The sequence below is a fragment of the Sitodiplosis mosellana genome, unplaced genomic scaffold (genome assembly GCF_009176505.1).
Source record: "Sitodiplosis mosellana isolate CC-2019 unplaced genomic scaffold, AAFC_SMos_1.0 Smas_scaffold_6191, whole genome shotgun sequence".
NCBI lineage: Eukaryota > Metazoa > Arthropoda > Insecta > Diptera > Cecidomyiidae > Sitodiplosis > Sitodiplosis mosellana.
The window spans coordinates 1,680,735-1,694,905 of NW_022601432.1; the positions used below are offsets into that span (position 1 = coordinate 1,680,735).

The 14,171-nt window shown below is 38.6% G+C and overlaps 2 protein-coding genes across 6 annotated transcripts in view; one reads left to right on the forward strand and one right to left on the reverse strand.

Annotated features, from left to right (window-relative positions):
• LOC129576687 (cytochrome c oxidase assembly factor 5) overlaps positions 1–14,171 on the forward strand; it is a 152,660-nt gene that overhangs the window by 111,355 nt on the left and 27,134 nt on the right. The window lies entirely within an intron of this gene.
• LOC129576675 (nephrin) overlaps positions 1–14,171 on the reverse strand; it is a 395,651-nt gene that overhangs the window by 7,450 nt on the left and 374,030 nt on the right. For all 5 annotated transcript variants that reach the window (XM_055462090.1, XM_055462086.1, XM_055462091.1 and 2 more), the window contains 6 exons: positions 12,681–12,812; positions 5,954–6,090; positions 2,162–2,315; positions 1,264–1,566; positions 809–1,093; positions 210–497 (listed from right to left, as the gene is read on the reverse strand). In XM_055462090.1, the coding sequence (XP_055318065.1) occupies positions 210–497; positions 809–1,093; positions 1,264–1,566; positions 2,162–2,315; positions 5,954–6,090; positions 12,681–12,812 (1,299 nt within the window). The remainder of the gene's footprint in view (positions 1–209; positions 498–808; positions 1,094–1,263; positions 1,567–2,161; positions 2,316–5,953; positions 6,091–12,680; positions 12,813–14,171) is intronic.

Sequence of the window (14,171 nt, forward strand, 5' to 3'; positions counted from 1 at the left end):
GAGAGAGAGAGAGAGAGAGAGAGAGAGAGAGAGAGAGAGAGAGAGAGGGGGAAATGGAATTTCCATTTGTGAAATTGCAATTAAATATGTAACTGGAATATTGTATATAGTCTCGAAATCCGGCGGATCGACGGTGTAAAACAGCCAATCGGCAGAATTTCAATTGCACACACAGAGACTGAGTCGATATGATTTTAATGAATGCTTACATTTGACAATGAGTAAAACGTCTCGACTTGTTGGATTCGCCACACGATTATCGGCGACACAACGGAAATTGCCGACATCCTCACGTCGTACATTTTTTATCTGCAAATATGAAGTGCCATTGACAAAGGTTTTCGTAGTTTTCTCGTTCATTTTCTCTTCATAGCCCAATCGTTCCCAGCGCACATGCTCTTCGCTCAGTGGTTTGCCTTCGATGGTACATGATAGTGTTGCATCATCACCTGGATTTGCAACAATATTCTCTGAAACTGCCTTAATTGTTGTTCCGTCTGCAGAGAGAGAGAGAGAGAGAAAGCCAAACAAATGGAAATTAATATCGATGAAAGATTAAAATATGAATCGGTAAGAATAATCTTGACCTGTCAAATTGAGTGAAAATAAATGTGAAACATAGAGTTTTTTTTATATGGACTTGGACAACAACAACTCCATATAAAAAAAAAAATTCTATATTTCACATTTATTTTCACTCCATTTGGCAGGTCAAGATTATTCTTACCGATGCATATGTCAATTTCGATGAAGTTTCGAAGAAGAAAAAAATATTCAAAAAATAATAATAAATAATGATCGAACTTACATTCAACGATAACGGTGATGTTCATTGTGGCCGATCCTTGTGAGTTGACTGCTTTGCAGGTGTAAATGCCGGCATCGTTACGAGTTAATTTGGTGATATTCAAAACAGCACCATCTGATACGATGCGTTCGATGCTGTTGCCATTGTTCAAAATGGGTGAGCCATCTTTCATCCAAGTGTAGCTGATTGACGTTGGGTTTGCATTTGCTTGCATAGCGACTTGCAGTGCTTCTCCCTCGATTCCGACAACCGTGTACGATGGTGGTGGCACGAATTTTGGTGGAACTGCAAATTTGCAAAGGGAATATTATTTCTTTTTTTTTCTTCTTTTTTTTTCTCCTTCAGACAATGAAATTCATTGCATTTGGGCGAGAACATTTGCACGGAAGATTGTGGTCGGTTTTCAAGCAACCAGAAATGAATGAGAACGGGAAAATGGTAGAAAATTAACTTACATAGAACTTGAAGTGACTGTGCTTCATGAACGCTACGTTGTAATGCCTCATTATTACTTTGACACGTGTACACAATACCATTCATTTCCTGTGTCACATTGACTTTCAATTCGAGCGACGAAACGGTGCCACCCCACAATCCTGGTTTCGATGCATTGTTTATGCCTTCAACGGGTATACCTTCCTTCCACCAACTCAATTTGGCCGGCGGATTGCTCGAGCTTGAATCACAAATGAGTGTTGCTTCCACACCTGGTACCAGTTCAGTTGGTTCGACACGTATTTTAACGGTTTCCGGAGCAACTGTTTTCACACAAAAATCGAAAATTTAGTTGACAAGACTTACACATAACGCAAAAATAACGACAACAACGGCACAAAAAAAATGAACAGTGAAAAACATGTTCAATGCTACAAATTGATAAAAAGGAAGTATGGCGCGCGAAATAGAAAGACAGCGCCGAAAAAAAAACAGCAATGCAGCCCAACACAAATTGGCGCACATAGCGACAAAATGGTAAATGAAAGCAAAATCAATAGTGTGAACGGGTATAAAACGACAACTATAATGCTAACAACAGCGAAGCCGAACAAGAAGTCGAATGTCGTTTGCTGAATAACAAAAACTCAGTCAAAACGACAATCAACAGCACGGGGACATGACACGAAGAAAAAAAACAACAACAACAAGAAACAACAAGTCGTTTTTCGGTCAGTTGTTATTTTATAGTTGAAGTATTTGTTCATTCGAATCGCTTTTTTTTTGTTCGCCCTCATCCCGAACTTCGTCGAGACATTTAGAATCAGTTCCAAAAGAAGGCGACAAAAAAACGACCGAAATCCCGAACAACATCAGGAGTATGAGTAAACTAAATTATATCTAGAGTACATTACTTACAGTGAACGCTGAGTGTTTTCGTCTCGAATAATGGAATTTCAGTGGCACTATTATGCGCTTCGCATTTATAAATCGCCTGATTGTCGGTGACATTTGCTAAAATGGTGAGTTCAGCCGAAACGGATTTATCGCTTGTTTTCGCCACCGAATTTATCTGTGTGTGTGTGTGTGTGTGTGTGCAGGTTTTTTTTCATCATTTAACGTTGGATTTAGTTGTTGTTCAACGACAGCAGTAGCAGCAGCACCATCACGAAGAAAAACGCATCAACGTGTAAAAAAAATGAGAAGAGAAAAGAAAAAAAAATCACAAATGTCAGAAAAATCCAGTTAAAAATGACAAAGCAAATAAAAATGGAAATGGCAAACTAGTGACGAGTAAGAGAACGAGATAGGCAGAACAAACGTTTGAACACAACAACGAAAACGAAGTATAATTTTTTTTCTTCTATGTTTTCGTTGAGCTGGTTGAGCTTGGTTCACATTTACACATCCACTCCAGTACAGCCGAATGTGACAGAAATGCTTACCGTTTCACAAATTTACTCGAATTAGGACATTATTTGGAATAAACGCTTTATTCAGACAAACGAACCGAACGAGAACAACGAAAAGAGGAAAAAAATAGAAAATAAAAATCCAAATCGCATGCGAAATACGCTACTGCACGTGAACATGAGTCTACATATGTGCAGCGAACGGACTAGTTAGTTGTTTTTTTCTGTAGAATTTTTTTTTTGTAATTTTCTTCTATGTATAAATTTGCATTGCTTTCAGGCGATATTCAAGAGCATATTCGCAGTTTCCCTTCAACCGATCGAGAGGCAGCCAGCGAGAGAGAGAGAGAGAGAACGAGAACGAGAAAAAAAGGCCACCGTTCGTAAAGGGAAAATGTACTCGCGTGATTTTTTCCCCGGGAATTTCCGTTCGAATGCATGACTCGTTGGCCATTCGTTTGCTTGCATTAATTTTAATTTAGAGTCAGTTTTCGAAAACTGAGTTTCACCTTGCGTTTTATTTTCTGTTTTCAATCCAATTTTATTCAACTGCTAGCGTATTTTGTGCTGCGACTTTTGCATTTTGTCGAATTGGCAAACTGAAGAAAATTTCCCATAAACTCATTTCATTAAATAGAAGAAAAAAAACAAAAATTTGTGTACGCATCGCAAAACAAACGACGGATTTGATAAACTTTTGCATTTGCGAGTAACGAAAAAAAAAGTGCATTGGTGAATTGAAAATTTGCAAACTGATGATGATATGATGTTCGATGGGAATCGTTTATAACGCGATGGTTTTAATAACGACAATTTAAATTTCCGCTTTTCATAGTACTTTGTAATGGATGACAAAGACGGTGGTGTATTCACAACGAGCGTTGATCACATTCATTACGCGACAACCCATCATTGATTGTTTGCTTTTATGGGGATTAACATACCCATTCCGATGTGTGAGCTGTTGTTTGAAAAATTGATTTGCTTGTGTTGTTACTTTTTACCAAAATTATTTTGTCTAGTTTAGTGATGAGCGTGGTTGTCGTTTCTGTTCACTGCTTCTTTTTTTCTCTTTCGATTCACAAATTAAAGGAACGAAAAGTGTGTTTGAATGCCTTTGGAGTGGATTCATCGGCTTACGATTTTGCTTGACGTATGCTTGGATGAGTGTGGGTGGATGTATTTGAATAAAGTTGATGTTTGTTTATGTGGTGTGTGCTCAGGTGCATTTCGAATGAAAAATTGAAATAATTCTCAATGTGTATGCGTGATGTCTTCTAACGACCGCTTATCATTTCATCCCCACACATATATATTTTCTTATGCTTGCCCCTGATTTGCATACAAGCGCTCGCGCGCACTTTTTTCAGGCGAACACCAAACACATCAGGACGATTAAAACACATGAGGATTCGATCCGGCACAAAATACACACTCATCCAATGCATTGAAACAGGGAGAGAGAGCAAGTGAGTGAGCGAGTAAGTGTGTGAAAACGCACACATACATTTCCAAAAAGCGAGAACCATCAAACAATGGGGGGGAAAACGCCGGGCGATAATATCCGAATAAAAATTCGAAATAAAATGCGTCTCAATCCCAAAACATGACGAAAAATTGCAAATTATACGTACTATACGCATCGTCGAATCGGCCAACCCGCCAACCCACCTCCTCACACGCTCACTCTCATTCACTGCATTGTGTATATATCTATGTGCTCGCTACCTTATTGGTATTCTTATCATGTGCACATCGATCATAGTCGCATTTCATATTCAAAGTGTATGTCATGGCTCATCTGGTATTTAGCTTGAGCATAATGTTAATGTTCCATGCACTTCGTCTTCCTTTTCGCCATCGTCGCTCACTCGTTCGCTTTTCCTTTTCCATTCATGACAGCAATCAGCGCGATCTCTCGGTTATTTCCCTTTTTTTCCACATTCTTCCTCTTTGGCTCTCTCTCTCTCACCCGGTCTTTATCATCGGGTTGTAAGTTGTTATATGCGAAAGTGATAATTTGGAGAATTTCGTTGCTCGTCGAAATTGTTTTTGTTGAGATTCTCGTCTTGTATCAGAATATGCGAATACTTGGAATTCGATTCTTTCGCTGACTAAATCATTACTTTCGCTGGGTATATGTACGTCTATGTCGTTTTCGTTCTCACGTTTCGTTTGACAATGTGAAATTGCGCGGTTGGCACGCGTATGAAAAATGCTTAAAAATGATATGTTGATGGCAAATCGAAGGAATGAGCTCATATGCGTTATGTGTGTATGATTCCGATTCTGAGATTGCCGCATCGAATTCCACTGAATGTGAATGTTACGGCGAGATAGAGAGGAAATGTGAAAAATGTGTGCCACCGTATTGGTTATTGCGATAAAGCATAGAGGGAAAAATCTGTATGAATTTTCGATTATGCATATCGCATTTCAAAATATTTTCGAATATTTATTGAGATTTTTGGTTGGGATTTTGGGTTCAATTTTCTCTTTTGTTCTGTGCGCTCGTCATTTCTGCGGTTTCGTCCGAATCAAATTAGTTTATTGATAAATGTTGAAAAACAAAGCGTAAACTTCACATAGAGTCTGTGTGATTCGTGCATTTTCGCCCTCCCATTAACTGTTGGATTTTTAAGCGACAGTCGACGTACGAAAGAGAAAAATTTGATTTCAGCCAGACACATTACATCTAAATGACTCGTGAAATCCTTTTGGCTGTCCGCTCTCTGTAGCTGTTCAAATAGATGATGACCGTATTATCATTCGCATGTTTGTTTTAGTGGCCTGACGTCGTCGACGAAAACATGATTCGTCCAAAACATTAATACACCAATTCTGCTTGGTTGGTCGGTGTGTTTTTTTTTCTTCGTCGTCGTTGTTGCGTATGTGTGTTCATTCTTGTTGTCTTACCCTTTCTTTGTTGCTCGTCAATTTTTGTTCGTTGCGTTTGCTACGCAGCATTAAATGGATTAAACAGACGAGCTGTTCGTATGGGATGAAAATTGCCAAAAACTTAAAACACAATTTATGTATTTGGTATGCTTGCCAACGCGCTTAGCTCCATGATCCACACACTCATACAAACATACACATAGATAACTGAAAAAAAGCTAAGCTAGCTGGAAGCTGTGTGGACGAGAGCAAAAGCGCGGGCGAGAGCAGGCAAACGCGCACACGTGGGCGCATTTACTGGTTAAGCACACATAATGCACACAAATGAGTTGGAAGTGTGTGTGTGTGCTTGTTTGTATGAGAGACAGAAAGAGTGATAGAGAGATCCAATGAAACTTACCTTTTTATCATTCTTGTACCATGTTAACGTTGCTAACGGGTTGCCACCAGACGATATACAAACTAACTTTTGTATAGATCCCGCGGGTATAATTGAACCCTCGACATAACCAGATATTATTGGTGCGGATGGTGGATCTGTAAGTAAACAACATAAACAGAGAGAAAAAGAGAAAACGAGAAAAAAAACAAAACACAGAGTTAGTGAGTGAATATTGTATTGAGTAAAGAAAGTGAAATCATCACGTGCGCCCGGAGTGTGTATGTGTGTGTGTGTGTGTGTGTGTGTTGTCCGAAATGCACATAAATTCCGAACCAAAACCAAATTCAATCGATGCTCATGTATTGGGGCATCATATTGGATTTTATGTGTCTTCTCATTGGGGTCCAATAGCCAATGGTGCGTTTGAATGACCGTTTTTCTTCTTCTTCTTCTTCTTCTCTTTACTTTTCTTCTACGCTACGCATCGTCTCTCTCTCTCTCTCTCTCGCTTCTTTCTTTTTTTTTTATTATAAGTGCCACATTATCCTTTCAATAAAACCGTCATAAGTTTGAGTAAAATAAATGAAGATTCGTGCTGAATTGATGGCAATTTAGAGTTGAATGTCGGTCAAGATAGAAGGCACATAAAAATCTATCTATTTTCAATTTGTCACACATTTTCTATCCATCCCTCAATCGGTCCAAACTCCCATGAGTGAGACTAATGAATTACTACACACCGAAAGAGAAAACTTGCTAATTTAATAGATTGATGATTGATAATAAGGGGACAGGAAAACCAACTTGTAACGTTTGGCTAAATCGAATTTTGTGGTTGAATGCATTCATATAGAGAGAAGAGAAGTGAAGAAGATGAAGATACTGTGACATAGATAGAGAGTGAGACAGATAGCAATGGAATGGTGAACGACATAGAAGAAGAGAAAAAAAATTGACTAATTTGATGCATATGTTTTAAATATAATAAAGTGTCGTATTTGTCATTCTTAGACAGCACCTTATGCGGTGGTTGTGTCATAATTTTAATCCTCGGCAATTTGTTTGCGAGCATACCGAGCTTCTGTGCAACCCTTCAACTGCAACACAACTCTCGAGATGGATGATGCTGAATATTCGTTTTACAAACAACGCAACGACGACGACGACGACGACGACGACAAAAAAAAGCGGATTCCGTTTTCGAATGAATAAGTTTGATGTAACTTTATTTTTATGATAAATCATCTCGCGTGCATCGCCTTTTTTGTTGTTGCTGTTGTTGTTGTTATTTCGATTGGAGTTTGCATGTTGCACACTTGAGATTGCATCGTGTGATGGGCACACAGTGTCTTTGCACACTTGCTTCTTTTCAGCCATTTCTCTTTCTCTTTTTTTTTTCGTATGTATATGTGTGTGTCATTTTAGTCCAATGGCAAATAATATGTAGCAGTTTGAAGTTCGAATTTTGTTTCTTCGTTTGATGAAAAATGCGGCTTCTTTGAAAAAAAAAGAAGAAGCAACAGTAACAAAAATCACAACCCAACACAATCCTTATCAATTGTAATCTTTTTCATTTGTCGCATTTTTGGAGTGTCATCCGCGCGCGCGTGCGCGCGCTCGCACAACAAACACTCAAATAACACAACAACAACAGTTTTGTGTCAATTTCTTCGCTCGCTCGTTTTTTCGCAAAAACTTTTGGTGTGAGTGTTAGTGTGTGTTGTATTATTTTATATGTTAACCGAATGTTTTTATGGCCAAATCAACTGATTCTTTCGGGATCATGCATCGGGTTACGATAAAGCCAATGAAATTGTGCTGTTTAAAGTGAAAACAGCAGAGCAGCACACAAACAAGAAAATCCCTAATAAAATGGCACAGTATTTCGATGCCAGCAATGGTATGGCATTGGTTGTTGTTGTTACTCTGTTTCACTCGTGTTCTCTTACATGTCTGTCTTTCAGCGCAATATTGGCACGCGAGCTAGCGTTCGGGGGTGTGTGTGTGTGTGTGAAAATAAAACTAATAGTGTCAATATTGTGCGTTCAAAAGATGTGAAATGTTGGAGGAAAAACGGATTGACACAAGGAAAAAAAAATGCATCAAATTGGAATACATCGGGAGACATAAAGTGTGAAGTTGATTCAGCGAAGGGCATATGAATCGTTTTCGTTGTCGAATGCGTCTGCGGTGGCAGCGGCAGCGAGAGCAACGACGGCTCAACACCACACTTCATGCCACCACAACTATTCATATGTCGAAGTTGAAGAATGGAAACAACCCAATTGGAACAGCGACTCTAAGTAGTTGTAAAGCTTCAAATGGAAAGAATGAAGCATTGCCGTGAACAGCAGCGAGCAGCAACAATGAAATGCAAAGAAGACAAAGTAAAAAAAATCAACAACAACAAACGAATATGAGAATAATAAGAAAAACAGACTGCTCTACGGCAAACAGAAGTAGGAGGAAAAATTCGGAGTGACAGAATTGAAAAAGCGTCAACCTTTTCTTGTATTCTAGACTTGCTTCGATTATTTTCGATTGACTATGTGCAAAAGACGGAAGTAAATGCATGTTAAAATGAAGAAGCCAAGACCAAGAAAAAAAAAACAGGCCATATCGAAGCCAAGCCGAACATACAAAAAAAGAGCACTAGTAGAAGAGACACGTTGACTTGTATTGAGAGAGAAAAAAAGTTTTGTTGTTGCTGTACTTTTTTTTCTTGACGATGTTTTGCTGCTATCCGATGAATGAGCATACAAATTCGCGCACGCCCGCAAACAGAAAGCACTTAAAGAAACGTCTTCGTATGTTGTACTTTGTCAGCATTTTTACGACACATAGATTTCTTGGCGTTGCTCAAGCCACTGATTATTTTTATTGTTGTTTGCGGCTGGAATTTTCTTTTGTGATTGAGGCTTTTTCACTCGTTCATCTTCTTTCTTCTCCGACTTCATTTTCTCATTCGTTGTTGTTTTTTTTTTCACTTCGGTTTTATTTTTGCGCTTTGCAAATCACTTCCGATATGTGTGTCGGTTTCGGTGTATGTGTCTGCATCTTAGCCCAAAGTAGACGTAAATTATGAGAACAAGTGGATGTTGTGTTGCAATTGGCATAAATGTGATACAAGCAAACATGCGATGCATCCTCATGTCATACCATGTACACTTAATATTCCAATGATAACATAAGCAATAAAATAATGCACGTCGAATCGGATGCCGGGCCCAATTCGCATATGCCAATACTAATTATTACATATATTCTCGCTTCGTGCCTGTCATTCAATTTGGCACACGATTTTCCTTTCTCGCCCGGGTGTATGTGTGTGTGCGTGTGAAACAAATTCGATGTGTTACAACTCGTAGCAAGCATCAAATTTATTGAATTCCGCGTGAGTGTGTGTGTGTGTGTGTCGTTCGGGGTTTCAGTCGGTGGAAAATGTTCCATAACAAATTTATGATAATTTTGATCCATTTTACAATGCACCATGTTCCAATTTATTAACATCACCAACAACATCAACGACAGCTCGTGTTGAGTGAGAGACAAAGGGAGCACAAATGGATTGTCTTCAGACGCTTGAAAATGTTGATTTTGATTTGATGAGACAAGTAATTTTCATCATACAAACACACACACACACACTTTCATGTATCTGTCTGTCTGTCTCAATAACGATGAACAAAGTCGAACGATTGCAAATTCTCTGTAAACATTAGCATCATGTTCTCATTATTTATTGGCAAAAGTAGCTTAAGGTTAGTGCGAATGTTATCAAAAAGTTGTTGTTTCAAATCCGTGACTCAGTGCATTTTATGCTGAAGTGAGTGTAAGAGAGAGAGAGAGAGAGAGCGAGAGAAATTGTAAAATGCAACGAGTAATCGCTTGACGATGAGCGTGTGCACTGTATGCGCGCACACATTTCCATGGGATTTGGTTGCATGAATCGAGATAGAGTGCGGTGGCTGGCGCTTGTTCTTTGGCGAAAATGGGTTTGCACATATTTTCATCTTGAAAAGTTTCGAGTGCTTCTAGAAAATGTTGTCAAGATTTTAATTAGAGTTCCAGCAGTATTGCGAGTAGTTAACATCATCTTAATGTGTGCATTCGCAATTTTACTGCTAAGTTCTTGGCCATTCGTTCGCTTTGTTTCGCGTCCTCTGGTGATGGTTGTTGTTGTAGTGTTTTTTTTTCTTCTTCTTTTTCTGTGTGTATGCGTTATCCTTGTAACAGCAGCAGAAGCAGCAGCAGTAAGAGGAGTGAGACAAAAATGTAGTAATAAAGCGTAGTATAATCGTTGACGTGTGCTAAGACATTACGAACGTAAAGCGATTGAGTATTTCAACTTTTTTTTTCTGTCCCACTTGCTCTTCAGCTGCCGACGGTGTTGTTGTTATTATTGTATTTTTGCCCCGTGAAAATTGGGAAGCGGTGACTTTAACTTGCTTTCGTACAAATTTTTGCATCTTTTTACATTGCAAAACACTATTTCGTGCATAGTGGCAAATACGACCGCTTCTATTCGGAAGAGAGAATGTAGAAAAAAAGAGTGTACACACTAAAATGCAGTCGAAAACTATGAGTGGATACTTAAAGTTTTACAACCATCGAAGAAAAGGCCAATAGCATGGAGCTAGAAAATGCGTACGCGAGGCGACTCTTTCGTGCGCACACTTTCACCATATAGCCGTGGATGTGATCCTTATGCACGGGATGTTTACAATTATATTCAAAAGGTTGAAAAGTATTCAGCATCGTTGTTGTCGACGTCGATGTCGTCGTCGTCGTCGTCAACGCTGTCATCATTACAATATTACTTTGAAAGTAGCATAAAATCGGGCTTGGATTGCATTTTTTTTTTTGACTTTCTTCTGTTTTTTTTCTGCTCTCATTCCAACTTTTTTTCTTTCCGCTTGCGAAGCATCACATTTTCAATTCGGTTGTGGATTAAGAGGTAGTGAAAAATGCGCGGCGTTAAGGTCTTTGCCTTTGTGAAAATATGAAAATCTCGTTTGCTTTCATGCGATTATTCGTCTTTCACTCTACATACACTCTCATTCACTCAATCCGTTCAGAGTGAGTGCAATGGCAAAAGTATTTCCCACCCGCGCGCGTTATGAATGCAACGTTTTCTTGCAAAACGAAGCCACCAATTTTATTTTTGTTTTTCATCGCCTTTCATTCTCACACACTAAATGTACGACTAGCTTCTGCCCACCCCATTCTAACTACCGGCGCGCAACACCGAAATTGTTAAAACCGGAACGGAATTTAATGTACCACACATTTTTCCAATTCCTTCACAAGTTGGCTTACATTACAGCACCTTGCTACTTGCAAACGATATATCGTTTTAATGCATTTGCAATCAGGATTTCACTCGTTCGTACGTTGGGGTTTTATTTTTCGTTTGTTCCTTCTACTTTCATTTGGCTACGACATATAACATTGTTCGTATCGTGGAACATAATCTTTTGGCTGGGTTTGAGCACTGCTTTCTTTGAGAATTTTTTTTTTCGTTCGTTCATGCATTTTACATTCAAAACGATGCAAACACACAAAGTTCCATACCATACACTATCTGCTCAGTCGTTTTGCTAAGCGATTTGACAGCGGAAAAGATTTGCCGCCTCCGCCTCGCCACCGACATCGTCGTCATCGCCGCTGTTTCCGAATAAGAGAAGAAAGCCGCCGAATGCTCTTAATTCAGTGTATTCTTGTGACTTTTCATTTTTGACCATTTGTTCGTTCATTGTTCATATCTTCAATTAGCCGGGATTTTCTGTGATGCACCGTTTCAACACGTTTTAAATCGACGAATTTGTTCGAGATTACTGTTTACATTTCACAAACGGCAAACGATTTTCGAAACAGCTCAATTAAATGCCTGAATTTGTGTGCTGTTCTTGTGGCTTGGATTGTCGGATTTTGCACCGAATGCATGTTGTTGTTATTGAAGCGCTTAATCTGTGTTTCTTTTTCACACTTGCTTCCTTTCCCAAGGCACCGTTTTTTCCTTGTGTAACATTGCATTTGACCAAACAATAATATGCAAAGGATTTCACATGTTGGCTCCCCACCATAAATGATTCCCATTGTTCTGGCCACGTTTTTTTCTTTATTTCTTTCATTTTTCTGCCTCTGTGTGTGTATATGTGCTGCCATATGAGAAACGGCCTGTGTGTTCTCTATTGAGTAGGAGAAGAAGAAAAATAACTGACGCCATTCACTGTACTGAACAATGAACACGGACGCGTACACCATAATACACATACACATACATGAATATGGTTTTGGTTGGATACACAACGACAACAATAATAACACATAAGCCAATAGAAAGAATGGAAGCAACAAAAAAATGGCATACAAAACATATCAAAATATTTTGGCGAAATGAAATAATTTATCATTTTCCTTGTGGCCGAGTGGCAACAGATCCGTTTTTAAATCGTTTTGCATGCATGCTTTATTTTCCATGGCATTTCAACAAACAAATCTTTCACACCATTCACACACATACCCAACAAAGGGACCGTGGCAAAAAAGGGAGATATATATATATATGTGTGTGTGGCCAAAAAGCGACGACGACTACAACGAAGAAGAAGAAGAAGGGTGCAAAATGATTTTATTCACAGTGGATAAACAAGTGAATGTGCAGTTTGCTGTTTGTCCGTCGCTTTATTTCGTCGGCCAGTTAGTTATGTATTGTTGTAGTTTATTTGCTTGATTTACTTACATAAAACATTCACGGTATGCGTTGATACCACATTTTCGGTGAGTTGCATATTTAGCCCATGACATATTACCACTAATGATCGCTTGTTTGGCTCAACCAGTGCCGTTATGTTGGATGTGGTCACCCAGCCGCCTGAAATAAAAGATGAACAAAAAAACAAATGAGATTAATTTTGGAGATAAATGAAATCCTAGCTTACAGATCTTAGATATTGGACGAGAACAACTTAGAATGAGATGATGTGATGTCAGTTTTTCATTCATTCGAATGACAAATGAAGTACAAACCGATGCGCTCGGAAGTGTGCGTACGCACTCTGTTTTGAACGTTTACTGTTTTTGTTGTTGTTGTTGTTTTTATATCTGAATACCAAATTCTGTACATTAACCCAATCGAATGAAGTCCGTTTTCTCTGCACTTTTATTGGCCATTTACAAAAATGTATTTCGCTTCACAGCACCCAAAATAATACCATTGTTCGTCTTCTGTTCGTTTCACCAATTTTGTTTTTTTGCTGCGAATTTTTATTATTGAATTTGGTTTTCCTCTTGAGTTAATGCTCGGTTGCACAACCGTATGTGTGCGAGATATGAAGCATACAGAACATTTTATATATGCGAAAAAATTTCGGTGATGCAGTCGCTGTGCATTGTTTTCGTTCCTCTTGGTATTGTTGTGAATGACTGGCTGGTGCTGCATTGGTTGTAGCAACCAATAAAATTATCATAAAATGACTCGAATAATTTTTGGAACTTTTCAGATCGGTTACACACAGTAACAACAATAGAAGAGAAGGTAAATTGAACACAAAAAAACCCCATCCGCAAGCAAGCGAATGATGGTGTCGGATGTTCTCTGTCCATGTCCACTATGAAAAACTAAAATCAAATGAAAACCACCCCAAACAACACAACAACAGCACAAGAAATAAAAATGGAAGCGAAAAAAAATGGAGAAAATAACCACTGCACAAAAATAAATGCGATTTAATCTGTGCACAAAAGCTTTGAATAAATGAAGTTAATTATGTTTTCCTTGTGTAACAATGACTTTTTTCTGTCATTCATTGGTCGTTAGTTGTTTAATGAGATACTATAAATAGAAATTAAACATGAACAAAAGCGTTTTCATGATATTCAAACAGGAGAGAGAGAGAGAGAGAGAGAGAGAGAGAGAGAAGAGAGAGAGAGAGAGAGAGAGAGAGAGAGAGAGAGAGAGAGAAAAGCGCACACGCAGGCAGAGAGAGAGAGAGAGAGCGTGTTAGTGAACAAGAAGATGTGCACATGAACGCAAACCTATTTCCTTTTGTTGCTGCTGCTGCCTCATTTTCGGAAATTTATTTATTTGTTGTTGTTGTTTTTGCTCCGACTTCGGCATTTTTTTTATGTCCTCAGTCTTTCATATCAACATAATGTGGATGTTGTTATTTTTATTTAAAATAGGAAATTTTGCCCCATATTTCCTGCATGTGCCAGAGCTTATTACATACAC